The following is a 15,207-nucleotide window of genomic DNA, read 5'->3' on the forward strand; positions in this document are numbered from 1 at the left end:
CCTGGTAACTTCTATGGTAATAGAAAGACTACTATACTGGTGGTCAGAAAGATTAAATGACATGTTTGCTGAACTGCAGTTTCCTCACCTGTAAGATGAGGATAATAATGCCTGGATACAAGGTTATTGTGAAGATCAAATAAGAGGTATAATTTTCAATTCTACAATACATTTCATTTGGTAGTAAAGATCAATGAATGCTGGATGACATATCACAACCAACACTTCTTTAAGGATCACCCTGATATCCTGGTATTGAGAACAATGTCAAGAAATCAAACTAGAGATTTGTCTGCATGATTACACAGTTGGAGAATAGAGTGTCTTGGATGGTCCAATGTTCTGCTTAATTATGTTCAAAGATGCACTATAAATGAGTCACTAATTTCAAAGAATTTAAATATAGTAAGATAGATGAAAATGAAAATCAAATAGACACAATTTAATCCTTCTTTGATGATTCAGAATCATCTATTTAGAGTGTTACATATGCTTATGTTTGAAATAACACACTTTGATGTATATACATATACAAAAATACACATACATATAAAAAATATCAAGATTAGAGATATTCCAGAATGTGGACCTGTTTACATAGAACAATTACTGTATATTTAAACAACCTGTCCTCTATTAAGCCATTCCCAATCAAACCCATTCATGACTATATTTGTAAACATGCTAGCAATATTGAAAAGGTTTGTAGGGAGCCAAGATGCCAGAGGAAAGGCAGGGAGACATAATCACTCCAAAAAACATCCAAATAATGCCAAAGGACAATGCCTGGAGCAGCAAAACCCACAGAAAAATGTGCTGATATCATTTTTCAACCAAGAACGGCTTGGAAGGTCAGAAGGAGGGAGCTGCTGTGCTGAGAAAGGAGTCGAGCCCAACACCACAGTCACCCTGACACAGATCCAGTCCCAGGAAGGCCTCACCAGAGAAGGAGACCTCCAGAGCCTCTGAATCAGCTGCAGTGCCAATGTCATCTGGAACTAAGCTCACAGTCTGGTGAGAGGGCTGAGCCCTTGGCAGGGGGGAGACTACAGGGGTCTATGCTGGTGCTGAAGCAGAGCTTGGGTTTTTCACCCCTGCTGGAAACCAGGAGGTAGGCTTGAGTAGCAGTGGTAGGCTGGGGAGGGGCACAGGCTCATCAGATCTGACAACCACAGAACACAAAGCTGGTTGATTAGCAAGTTGGTCTGGGGTCATCTAAGGACCAGGGAACAGACCAGGTGAATGAAGAACCTGATTCTCCTTAAATCATACCACCTGGGACTTCTGAAGCTTGGGATAGTGCAGCCTGGAAACAGTGCTCCACTTTAAGGAGCTAAAAGTCAAGTAAAAGAAAGGCAAGATGAGCAGACAGAGAAAGGTGAGGACCATAGAAAGTTTCTTCAGTGACAAGGAAGAATGAGGTGCACCCTCAGAGGAAGATGTCAATGTCAGGGCCCCTATCTCTAAAGCTTCCAAGAAAAATATGAATTGGTCTCAGGCCATAGAGGTGCTCAAAAAGGACTTTGAAGATAAAGTTAGAGAGGTAGAGGAAAAAATGGAAAGAGAAATGAGGGTGATGCAGGAAAGACATGAGAAAAAAGTCAACAGCTTGAAAAGTCAAATTGGCCAAATGGAAAAGGAGGTACAAAAGCTCTCTGATGAAAATAATTGCCTAAGAATTAGGATTGAACAAATGGAAGCTAGTGACTTTATGAGAAATCAAGACACAATAAAGCAAATTCAAATGAATAAAAAACAGAGGACAATGTGAAATATCTTCTGGGAAAAACTGCTGACCTGGAAAATAGGTCCAGGAGAGATCATTTGAAATTTATTGGTCTACCTGAAAACCATGATCAAGGAAAGAGCTTAGACATCATCTTCCAAGAAACTGAGGGAAAATTGCCCTGATAATCCGGAAGCTGAATATAAAATAGAAATTGAAAGAACCCACCAATCACCTCCAGAAAGAGATCCCAAGAGGAAAACTCCTAGGAAAAGGTTTGTAAAATAGGGATGTTTCATCTTGAATCATGAAATAAGAATTCCTACTCATGCCTTCACATACTTATAGAATAAGTTAGCTCTTTTGTAGCTAAAAATGAAAAAAGTTCAACATTATTTTTGCTTATAACCAAAAGATGAGATTTAAAAAATAAATTATCATAAACACACACACACACACACACACACACACACACACACACACAGTGGCACACACTGTTCGACTAGACTTGTGTACTGACTGAGCTGATGCTAAGTCTTGGTCAACAGACTTAAACTATGATTAAACTATTATTTGGGCCTTGAAGTGTCACTGAGCTCTACACCAGTTTGTGCTGGCTACTGAATAAGTCAGATCACACACGCATATCAAGATACCCACTATGGTTACTAAAAAAAATTGGATTATGACAATATGCTTGACATTTTATCATTTTCAAAAGGTATCTTTTTCTTTAGAATCTATTGTTGAACATCATTTCCTGATTGATAACTGGGAAATTTTACAACCCTAGAATTTGCCACTTTGATAACTATATATTTTTTACATTTAACATACACTCAAACACTATGGTTTCGTATGGCAAATAAATCTGACAATACTACTTCATTTCCTTGTTTCTCCCCCTCTCCCTCCACCCTTCAACTGTGCTAAAAAAAAAACCCTAAACAATTAAGGTTTTACCTTGGAGATACCAAAAGAAACAGATGAGGAATGTGGAATTTGAAAGCTCAAATCCACATGGGTAGGGACTTGATATTCTTCTTCTTCCTAGGAGGATTATTTCCTTTATGCAAGATACTTGTTTCATAATAACTTTTGAAAAAAGTTAAAATAACTTGTCTGATATGCATGGAAGGTATATACTTTAAAAAAAAAAACTTGTAGTATACAATTTTTAGCCTCTCCTTACTTCCAATAGGTCATTTTCCCCCCATTTATAGATGTGAATGATTAACTGATTTCAAGGGAATCTTATTTACCCTGTCTATGCAAGTGGCTAGAAACTCTAGCCTAGATACTGACATAAAGTTTTATTTTCCAAAGTATATTTTCCTCACTGCCATCACCAACACTAAAACCATGATAACTTACCAACTCTAGATGGAACTGTGGTACTGCTAGGTTCAGCAGCAGAAGTAGTACCAAATGCAGCAAGTGGAATTTTCATCTGTATGGAACTTCTATTGCTGGCTGGATTATACAGTCCTGAAGTACCTACTGCAGGTAAAGAAGTCCTTGTGGCTTGTGCAATAGGGTGTGCTGCTGAAACAGCCTGTACTGCAAGTGTTGTTCCTAACGGTGCAGCACTGGCTGGAGAGTTCCTTTGAATACTAGGACTGGGTACAGATGGGCTGTTATTTGGTTTAGTGGGGTTTGTTGATGGCAAGGGTGCTGGATTTTTGGTAAGACCACTAACTGCAGACTGACTTTGCACAGAAATAAATTCAACATTGCCAGGCTGTTGATTAGTGACCAAAGTCCCTGGGTGGCCCTGTAGGAGTTGAGGCTGGGAGGATACTGCAACAGGTACATGTAAGATCACTGGCAAAGACTGTAAAGATATTGTGGGTTGCGAGTTTCCATTAGACACCTGGGTAGAAGCAACTACAGGAGCCGTAGTAGGTGCAGGAAGAACTGATGCCGTCAAGGAACCAGAGGTTGCTGGAGGTTGAGATTTAGGTTGACCGCTGACCACTGTCTGCGGGGTAGCAAGGCTGGTTGAAGATACTATAGAGAAAAGATTATTATGAATTTCAGTGAGTTACTTCCAACTTTAGTTATCAACTGAGTTAATAAAGTAATAAAAGCCTTCAAATATCAGGTTAATTTTCAGAGAGCATAATAACTTTCATAAATCGCATCTAGACTTAAAACAACTGAGTACAGAGAATTTTTGAAGAAAATTCTATTGCGTTCATTAGTACAGAGAGAGCTTGAAAATGATCATTAATATGCAAAGAAATATCATTTCACTAATAAAAGCCTGTTCTGGTGGACACAATGCCAAGACCTAATTAACTTCTGAACATAAAATAGTAAAAATAAACAATGAGGAAAATAATGTGATCTACTCTTATAAAAAGCAATATATAAACTTAAGATGTAATTTCAAAAGCCACTAAAATAAATTCATTTGAAAGATTACTATCACCATCACAGGATCATGAGGTCTTGGTAAAAGCTATTTGAAAACCAGAAATTTTATTATTAAGGAATATTTTATTCCTTGCAACAAGTTTTTCCTGAATTGTCTAGGAGATATAGTTAATGAATACATAGTCTAATTGATTGGTCCAATCCTAACTAGAATGACTTGGACCAAAAAGAATAAATTCTGATTAGCATGAATGTGGCAGATGAACTGAACAGTGGATGTGGAAATGAAAATGTGACCAAAACACAGAGCAAAACACATGAATAGGAGTACTATTGGGCTTTTGTAGTTTCGTTGACTTCTATACTTATCTACTATCCATTCTATTCAAATGCTTAATAATTTCTGATGCCAAGGTAATCACTACATGAGTACAACATTAAGACATTTATCTACAACACAAACTAAGCCAAAATGATACCCCATCTGAGATTTACTCATCTAAAATTTTAAGATGACTGTCTTATAATAATGATGCCAAGAGTATAATTATGTTTAGTGCTCTAGTATAAACAAATGTTCTCCTATTTCTTTTCCGTTTCATTCCTGCTTCTAAATGCTTAAAAAGAAAAAGGCAAAAATATAAAACCTAAAACTTATTAAAATGTATTTTTTATCTTGGTGAAAGGAGCTTTGTTACCTGCATTGACAGGGGCTTGGAAAGGTGATGGTGTGCTTTCTCCTATGTTTCTCTTAGACTCCAGCATCTGCCTCACAGTGCCAGCATTTCTACAGAATAAATGTTAATATCAACATTCCCAAGAGGTACACATAGAACAGTGAAAAACAATAAGTAATAAAGAAAAAGTATCAAAAGGATGCAAAATCTTGGTTTTGTAGTAAAGATAGGATGCACTGAGGCAGAAATGTAGAAGATCCAGGAGATATTAATTCCAAACACTATGGGCAACAAAACTGGAGAATGATTGTTCAGTTTCAATGTGAAGGCAAAGATTAAGAAGTTTTAAAAAACTATAATTTACCCCCCAAAACTTTTCCCAATCATTTCTAAGTTACTTAAAATAATACTACTTTAGCACAAATGGTTTTTTACAATGATTTTCAGGGGTAAATTATTTTTAATTCCAATATTAAATTTTATCAGGAGAACAGAAAATAGGGAAACCATGAAAGATTAATTCAGTATACATTATATATGATTAAATTTCATTTTTCCCATTCCAAATTGGCTTTCCTGAAAATGTGAATTTTATACATTTTAGTTCTCACCTATAAGTTAGGTTATTAATGCTGACAACTTCATTTGCAGATGACTTCCCTGGTGACACAGGTGGATTTGGTGGATTCTGAAAAGAAAAATATGCATTCACAAACGTTTTTAAGTCTCAGACAATAAATATAACAAACAAGAACTTCAGATATTTTGTCAACCTGCTTCTTTATATACTAATTTCAACTTGGTTTTATTCTTACTCTGTCAAGACCAATTAAGGATCTAGGTAAAAAAAATCTCAGTTAAAAAAAAAATTCTAGGGGCAGCTAGATGGCGCAGTGGATAGAGCACCTGCCCTGGAGTCAGGAGTACCTGAGTTCAAATCCGGCCTCAGACACTTAACACTTACTAGCTGTGTGACCCTGGGCAAGTCACTTAACCCCAATTGCCTCACCAAAAAAAAAAAAAAAAAAATTCTAGCATGTTTCCAATCATCCCAAGGGGTTATCCTGCAATTCCATAAAAACTCAAAAAATGAAGTCTAAATAACTTTATTTTTTAAAAGAAATAGGAAACATACAATACAGAGCTTTGAAGGGGGCAGTGTTGTGAAATCAAACAAGTGAAATTGAAACACTATGAAACAGAAGGTGCTGAAAGAGCAAAGTGGAAATATCAAGTAGAAGCAATTTAAAGTATAACTGCTGTGTGTGAGACAAGAGAAGAGAAAGGAACAGGTAAGATGTAGATGGAAACTAGAGGCCAGTTCCAACTTAAATGAAAGCTTTGACAGGAATCTAAAATCCATCTTAGTCAAGATAAATTACCTTCTAGCTCTAATAATAAATAAAAATTATTTGATTCTCTAAATACCTGCTAGGTATACTATAAAGGAAACAACTAAACTGAACAGCAAATCAGACAAGATGACACCCAGTGATGCTAGGATTCATGTCTCTGGGTGCTGATTCTGATTATTATTTGTCATAATTCAATGTAGTAGATAAAGGACATGAGATTTGATTAACTCTTAGTTGCTTCATATCTACTTAAGAGCTATAAAAAGGGTATATGATGGCAGCTAGGTGGTGCAGTGGATAAAGCACCAGCTCTGGATTCAGGAGGACCTGAGTTCAGATCCAACCTCAGGCATTTGACACTTACTAGCTGTGTGACCCTGGGCAAGTCACTTAACCCTCATTGCCCCGCCCCCCCCCAAAAGGGTATATTATTTTTCCCATAGAAGCTGAATCTAAGTAAAAAAGAGCTGCTTATCCTCAAGGGCATGATATTTCAGAGCACAAATGATAAAAAGAGAAAGTCATCCATACTGGGAAGAAAAAGAAGAGACAAGTACAAGTTGACAGACTTTATGGTTGAGATGTTTAGCTTAAGTCTGTTTTCTTCCCTAGCTATGTATCTAAGACATAAATCTCAGGATGATATCTGAAAATTAGACAACTATTTGGAAAATGATGCTACAGACTGTGAAATTCTGGGCAAGAAATACAAACTTTAGTGGCATATGTACTTTTTTCATCATTCTTGTCAAAAGTAGGGGCTCCAAAGAAAAGTATTTGGATTTCTGGATGATGGTTTAAAATATGGCTTCATGACCAGTTAGGGAATGTACCTATTGTTTAATAATGTGAAAATGACATTAAGGAGAAAACTAAATATATCTGCCAAACTGCACAGCACATAGATCAGTAAAGTGCCATAAAAGAAGTAGAGAAGACCATTAATTCACAGATATTTATTATTGGATATATAAAAATAAAGCCCATGACTACAAATTTCTTTGCACAAATGTACAAAATATAATCAAATTAAGACTAACCAAAGGAAGCAAGTATGACACAGGTGTCACTGAGATTTGGAGGGGATGGAACTTAGGATATGGCTCTAGAAGCAAATACCTACCATATGCAAAATGGAAAGAATAGATATCAGTGGATATAGGTGGTAAATCATTATGTAAGAATATTTAACATGTGAAGGAATCTACGAGTAAGAGGGAACCACAGTGGTCAGCATTTGGAGGAAGGAAAAGCAGAAGTAACATTTTTTTTTAAGTATACGTCAGATCCATGGGACAAATGGAATTAAAAAAGGTCAAGAAGTTTACAAACCAGATCACAAACCTGGCACAGAGAAATTGTATCAAAATTCCTGATAACTTCAAATTTTCAGATATCCATTAAAATTCTCTTACACTTTGCCAAAAGGAAGATGTGAAAAATTCTTGATTCACTTTAATAACTAATTTAAAGGAAGATGAGGGAAAAGGCAAAGTTGATAATGCACTTCTAAATATATAAGAACCAGTTACTAAAGTAAAGGGAGTCATCATAGTTTCTTGAACAATGTAATGACAGGGTTAGCTCTGGACTTTAGATATATAAGTGGTAGCTGTTTGAAGATAAGGTTAGAGAGAATGGAAGAGACCAGGAAACCAATTAGAGAGCTATTTCAACTGCCTACATAAGAAAAATGAGTCCCTGAGATAGAATGTTAGCGGTTGGAGATTATATTGTGGAGGCAGCTAGGTGGCTCAGTAGATAAGAGTGCTGGATCTGGTGTCAGGAAGACCTGAGTTCAAATCCAATTTCAGACACTATGTAATTTATTTAGTAGCTGTCACTTAGCCTTTGTTTGCCTTAATCCACTGAAGAAGGAAATAGCATACCACTCACTCCAGCATCTTTGCCAAGAAAACCTCAAAGATGGTTTTGGTGTGCTGTGGTCTGTGAGATCATGAAGAACTAAAAACTACTGAACTACTAAATGTCAACAAGATTACTATGGTTTTTTACTACTGTGTTCTGTGTACCTAATCTATTCCACTGAGCCACCACTCTATTTCTTAGTCAGTACTAAACTGTTTTCATGATTATCATTTTGTAAAAAATTTTTAAATCTGTAACTACTAGATATTTTTTAAAAATTAAATCTCTTGATATTCTGGACTTTGTGGTCTTCCAGAAGAATGCTAGTTACTATTATTTCTAGCTCTATAAAATATTTGGTAGTTTGACTGGTATGGCGCTGAATAAGTAAACTAACTTTAATATTGTCATTTTTACTACATTGGCTTGGCCTACCCATGAGCAATTAGTATTCTTCAAATTGATTAGATCTGTATTTGTATGACGTATTTTGTAATTGTGTCATATAATCTCTAGGTTTGACTTCTCTATTATACTGTTGTCAATTATTTTATTTATTTTTTTTAATTTTTTTTTAAATTTAATTTTTTTTTAATGGGGCAGTGGGGTTAAGTGACTTGCCCAGGGTCACACAGCCAGTAAGTGTCATGTGTCTGAGGCCGGATTTGAACTCAGGAACTCCTGAATCCAGGGCCGGTGCTTTATCCACTGCGCCACCTAGCTGCCCCTGTCAATTATTTTAAATGAAATTTCTTTTTCCATCTCTTCCTGCTGGGTCCTGTTGGTAGCATATAGAAATGCTGATGCTAAAGTTGCTAATTGTTTCAACTAGGTTAAAAATTGATTTTCTAGGGTTCTATAAGTACACTATCATATATCACTTTCAAAGAGTGATGGTTTTGTTTCCTCATTGCCTATTTGTATTCCTTCAATTTCTTTCTCGTCTTATTTCTATAGCTAGTATTTCTAGTATGATACTGAATAAGTGGTGATAATGGACATCCTTACTTCATCCCTGACCTTACTGGAAAAGTTTTAAGTTTATCCCAGTTACAGATAATACTTGCCCTTGGTTTTACAAACAGATACATATTATTTATCATTTTAAGCAAGGCCCCATTTATCCCTATATTTTCTAGTGTTTTGTTTTGGGGGGGGGGGGGGAGACGCGGCGGGGTGATGAGGGTTAAATGACTTACCAAGGGTCACACAGCTATTAAGTGTCAAGTATCTGAGGCCAGATTTGAACTCAGGTCCTCCTGAATCCAGGGCCAGTGCTTTGTCCACTGTGCTACCTAGCTACCCCCTTAGTGTTTTTAATATAAATGGGTATTATATTTTGTCAAATGGTTTTTCTACATCTCTTGAATTTTGTTGTTATTGACACAGTCAGTATGATAATAATTTTCCTAATATTGAACCAGACCCGCATTCCTAGTGTTAAGGGCTAAAATTCTAGCTAGTCTGTCTAAAATATCTAATGAGTGGTTGCCAATAAATTATAAGCTTTAGCAAGAGTTAGACTTTTAAGCATTTATTAAGGAGAATAAGAATTTGGTAAAGAGAGAAGAAAAGGCCTAGATTCCTATCTATTAAAGGGAGAGCACATTTCTAGCTCCACTCTCCACCAGAGTCCAAAGGAAAGAGAGCGAGACAGAGCACCAGTCTCTTTCTTCTTCCTCCCACTAGCCAACATCATTTCCTGACGCCAAATAAAAGACGCATGTTCTTGCCCTCAAAGACCTTCACTTCATGGGTGGAGCTCTTCTACAGTAAGTCTCCAGCAGGTGGCATCATTCCAATCGTTACAAAACATAGGGGGGACTGTAACAATTGGAGTGATGCCACCTGCTGGACAGTTACTGTAGGAAAGCTCCGCCTTGAGGAGAAGGCATCTGAGGGCAAGCCATGTGGCTTGGGAGGTCAGTTCCTTGGCATCAGGAAGTGACGTCTGATGTTTCCAGTTTCAACAGGAGGCTTGTGGGATGAAGAAGGGGCAAGGCTCTCACTCTTTTTGTGAGGACCTCATGAAGAGTGGAGTTAGAAATGCTGGCTCCCTGAGATAGATAGCTGAATCTAGGCTGTAAGGAAAGGATAATAGAGGAATTTCAGGATATATACCTCTAAGGGAAGATAAATATAAAGAGAAAAGGAAGAAGGAATTTTCAAAAAAGTATCAAAGGAGTAGTAAGACAGTAGGATAGCTAAGAAAGAATAGTTCCTCTTAAACCAAAGATTAAAGGAGAAAAGATACAATGAAGTAAAAGGCCACATAGAGAAAGGCTATGACACTTCTAAATATGGGAACAAAGCCTTGGGGTAACTTCATAAGACCATAATCCTAAGTATAATAGAGACAATGAAAAACAAATTGCAGCCGATCCAGAAGGAAGAAAAAATTAGCACACTGAAAGGCATATAAGTGTAAAAACAGAGAGAATAATATAGTGAAATAAAGTCCAAAGCCGTCAATTTAAATATAGAGGGCCACAAAAAAGAACTAAGCAGAGTTAAAGTTATAGGTAGGAAGCTATGGAGTAGATATCAAATTTACTAAGATGAACAAAAAAGGAAAACTAAAGTACAAAAAAAGATTCAAATTTCTGGAAAAGAAAAATCTTGGTCGGAAAGTAGATAAATGGATAAAAGGAATTTTAGGCATGAGTTTAGACCTTTAGAAAAATAACCTTTCCTAAAAGTTAACGTTCCTATTAAACCCACCATTTCCTTTTTAAAAAATTACCAATTAGTTCTCAATAGTAATTAATGAATTCTTACTTCTTGTCTTTTCTTAAGGTCCTCTTTGGCTGCTCCGAAGCGTTTGGTCAACCTGGCTATTTTAGCCTAAAGGAAAGAATAACAAAATTGAAAACAGTATGCATTATAACACTCAATCAAAGGTTAAAAAGTTAACAAATAGTATTTAAGGAAGCATGTAGTCTTTGGAAAATTTACACTTTACATGTTTCTATGAGTTAGCTCCCCAAGGAAAGCATATGAAATCAGTGTCAAGAAAAAAAGTAAACAGGAAATTATGCCAAAAATTTTCTTGAAGCTTTCTCAAATATTAAAATAATAGTTACATATAGATGACCCATGTTACTTATTCAAAGTGTACCTAATTCTAAAATATCCAAAGAAATCACTGATTTAGTAGTCTCTTTACTGCATATGTTCAACTGAAATTACAATCCTCCAATCTGGTTACTTGTTTTTACCTTCAAGATAAAATTATTCACTAAAGAGAGTTTTTAATTAAGTTTGACATTAAAAGGGATACCAAAAATATGCACAAACACAAGCCCCAACAAATTTACCATCTGATTTATTGGGCGAAAAGCAAAAGTCGTTTATATTTTTTAACCCAGTAGGGGAAGATCCCAAGCTGCAACTAATTAGTAGAAACAAATAAGTATCTAAACCTATTAATAGATTAAAATTGCTTAACCACATTAGATTAAAAGGACTTATTGATCATTTGGTTAATTTTCCTACAAAGGCTATAAAAATTCAATTAAATGCACATAATAGAAGTAAAATTATGCTAAAGGTGATTTTAGATTCTTCAAATGTGATTTTTATTATGTTTTAAGGAATATTCCTATGTTAAAAATAGGAATAACTCTTGAGATAATAGAAATAAATGGGAAAACATTTCAAACAAATCTTTAACCTTTATAGCACGCTAGAGCTGCAAAGGACGTGTACTTTCTAACTATGATATCTCTTAAGATTAATTCCTCTAATAATTCCACTCACATGGAGACTCCCATAATTCCGGTCCACATCACTATTCCCCAATAACTGTCGTACAGAGGATAGAAATGCTGGCTATGGAGTCAGAAAAATCTGAGTTCCAAACCTGATTCAGACACTAATTAGTTGTGTGACTTCTAGGCAAGTCATGTAACCATAGTTTGCCTCAGTTTTCTCATCTGGAAAATGGAAGCAATAATAATAGCTACCTCCCAGGATTGTTGTAAAGATAAAATGAGATAATATAGGTAAAGCACTTTGCAAACCTCAAAGCATCATATAAAGACTAGCTATCATCATCTTCTTCCTCCTCCTCATTATTACTGGTCTCTCTATTCAGGCTTTCCCCTCTCCACTCTACCCTCTCTACAACTGTCAAAATAATCTTTCCTAAGGCACAGGTCTGATGATGTGACTCCCTTGCTCAAGAGGCTGTTGCTCCTAACATAAAATATAAACTGATTTCTTGGACATTAATCTGGGTTCCAGTTTATAGGATTACAAAACTAATAAATGTCTGAGGAAGGATTCACATGCAGGATTGTAGATTTAGTGCAAGAAGGTACCTTAGATGCCATGAAGACCAACCCCTTCATTTTACAGATAATGCTCAAGGAAGATAAGTCATCTGCTCAAGTTCACTGGGGTTACATGGGGAAGCTAGAATTTCGATCCAAATCATCTTAACTACAAATCCAGTGTTCTTTTCATTGCACCATGCTGCCTATTTTTCCTCTTTTCCTCTACATTTCTGTACCATTCATATTGCAGTGAAGACATGACTTGCTAAATGAGGCCATTCCTGATCCCACTATTCCTTTCCTCCCCAACTGTTAGTATTCTTCCACCAACACCTCAAAATTACTTTGTACATACTTTTTATCTATTTATGTGTATGAGGAATCCCCATAATGGATCTCACTTTCTCACCTAATAGATCACATTTATTTCTTTCAGAAATCCATTCATTATATAAAGATTGACGAAATAAAATTTTTGTCTACTTGATCAATTCTATAAATTTCATCATCAATTCAGAAATCTCGTTATTTAAACTATATCTAGTTATTAAAGCTATAATTAAGAAACAGTAATTATTAAAATTTAGTTACTTAGAGGTTGTAGAAAGATATTGACAAATGAAAAAAAAAAATAATGCAGATCTGGTCCTGTGGCAAAGCACTGGATTAAATCTATTAAATTGAGTTATATTTTACCATGCCTATATTCTTTCTTGAGATGAGTTGGGGTGGGGGAGGGGTGTGCAAAGCTGCATAAAATAATAGTATATTACTGTGTGTATGTTCATAAACAATGATGATTTTATATATTTTATATTTCCTAGTAGGAAGGTTGGTTGCCTAAAGCAGGCAGAAAACAAAAGAAATATTCCCCACTTTTTTCATCAAAAATTATTGCCCTCATACATTCTATCAACTTTTCATTTCGGTAAATAAATGTTCCTTTTGTTAACTTTAAGTACTTCAAAAATTAAAGGCAGGATGCTATTATAAAATGAAAGCTAGACTTCTGGGGCGGAGCCAAGATGGCAGAGGAAAGACAGTGAGCTCTCAAACTCATGACATGATCGCTCCAAAAAAACCCCCAAAAAACCCCCCAAAACACCCAAATAAAATGAAAGCTAGATGTAGAGTCAAAGCCTAAGTCCAATAGCCGTGTAATTATAGACAAGTCACTTAATCATTCTGTGCCTGTTTCCTCACCTGTAAAATATGAATTCTTGTACTGCCTACCTTACAAGGGTCATTGGTGGGGCAAATACTTTACTAACTATAAAGTAACATAAAAAGGAAACTTCACTGACTACCATTTGATAACAGTACCAGTTACCTAAGATTACCTCAGTAAGTACTGTTAAAAGAGTATTATCAAACTTAATGGACTTAATGGACAACAAACCTGGTTGAAGAGTAGGACTTAAGAGAGTATACTTCTGCCACTAAAGGAAAAAATAGGTCACCATTACTCTTTTTCCTTAAGATTTACCCCCTAGCCACTATAAGCTAGGTGTTACTATTGCTGAATAATACTTTAGTTAAGCGAATTCTTAACTAAAATTAAGGAAATGAATTATAAATTGTAACAACACAAACTTTAAGAGACCTTATGCTAAATAATACTGCTGTGTATGTAATGTGGCTCCATCTTGAATTGGTTCAGTCACAATGGCAATTCTTTATACAAGGATTAGTTAATTGAGCACCATTACTTCAATTTTTTCCCCACACTCTGCAGCCACTGCCTCAAAAAAATCCACAAATTTTGAGAAGTGGAAGGGAATTAAAGCAGCCTCTGCCTAAAGACCTCCAATGGGGGAAGCCACCACCTCTGAAGGCAGCCCATTCTGCTTTTGGCCAGCTCTCATTGTAAGGGAGGTTTTCCTGACATCGAGTTTAAAATGGCCTCTCTGCAACTTCTATCCCATGCTCCAGTTCTGCCTTTTAGGCCAAAAAGAAAAAGTCTAATCCCTCTTCCACATTACAACCCTTCAAGTAACTGAAGACAGCCACTGTATCATGGCTGAGGCTTCTCTTTTCTAGGCTAAACAGCCTTCAAGAAATCTTCATAGGTCCTTTGTCATCCTACGGTGCCTTCCTTTGTTTTCTGTAAACTGGGACCCAGAACTGAACACGATATTTAATATGTAGTCTGACAAGGAGAGAGCACAGAGGGACTATCACCTCCTCTTTCTAGGAAATTATACCTCTTTTACTGAAGTCAGAGATTTTATCAGCATTTTTGGCTACCACACCAACTGATTCATAGTAAGCATCTAGAGTTCACTAAAACCTTCAAATCTTTTTCTGACAAATTGCTCTCCAACCATGCCTCCCCATATTCTGTACCTAAAAAGTTGACTTTTTGAACTAAAGTAACACTTTCACATTTATCCCTAATGAATTTCATCTTAGATTCTGTCCAATGTTCTAGGCCATCAAGACCTTCTGAGTCATGTTATATGTGCCTTTAAGTCATTAATAAATTAAAAATAAACAAACCGAAAACCAAAAACCACAGGACTTAATACAGATCCCAAGGGCCCTGCACTGGACACATCTTGTCACAATAACTATTCTTTGCTTGTCATCTAACCAGTTCTGCCTCCACCTAATTATATTATCATTATCCAGTTCACATATCTAAATGGTCATAAGATAGATTTATCAAATCTTTTGTATTTTAAAATATAAAGTTAACAATATCTACGGAATCCCCCTCATCTACCAGTTTAGTGAGCCTGTAAAAAAAAAAAAGTAGGTTAGTCTTGCATGATCTCTTCTTTTTTTTGCATGATCTCTTCTTCTTCTTCTTCTTTTGGCGAGGTAATTGGGGTTAAGTGACTTGCCCAGGGTCACACAGCTAGTAAGTGTTAAGTGTCTGAGGCCAGATTTGAACTCAGGTCCTCCTGACTCCAGGGCCCGTG

At 36.1% G+C, this 15,207-nt stretch overlaps 1 protein-coding gene across 4 annotated transcripts in view; it reads right to left on the reverse strand.

The window, feature by feature from the left end:
* The window catches only part of LOC122728221 (activating transcription factor 7 interacting protein), a 140,247-nt gene that overhangs the window by 26,205 nt on the left and 98,835 nt on the right, over positions 1–15,207 (reverse strand). For all 4 annotated transcript variants that reach the window (XM_043966544.1, XM_043966546.1, XM_043966545.1 and 1 more), the window contains exons 6-9: positions 10,785–10,850; positions 5,394–5,470; positions 4,804–4,892; positions 3,101–3,736 (exon numbers count right to left, since the gene is read on the reverse strand). In XM_043966544.1, the coding sequence (XP_043822479.1) occupies positions 3,101–3,736; positions 4,804–4,892; positions 5,394–5,470; positions 10,785–10,850 (868 nt within the window). The remainder of the gene's footprint in view (positions 1–3,100; positions 3,737–4,803; positions 4,893–5,393; positions 5,471–10,784; positions 10,851–15,207) is intronic.

The sequence above is a fragment of the Dromiciops gliroides genome, chromosome 5 (genome assembly GCF_019393635.1).
Source record: "Dromiciops gliroides isolate mDroGli1 chromosome 5, mDroGli1.pri, whole genome shotgun sequence".
NCBI lineage: Eukaryota > Metazoa > Chordata > Mammalia > Microbiotheria > Microbiotheriidae > Dromiciops > Dromiciops gliroides.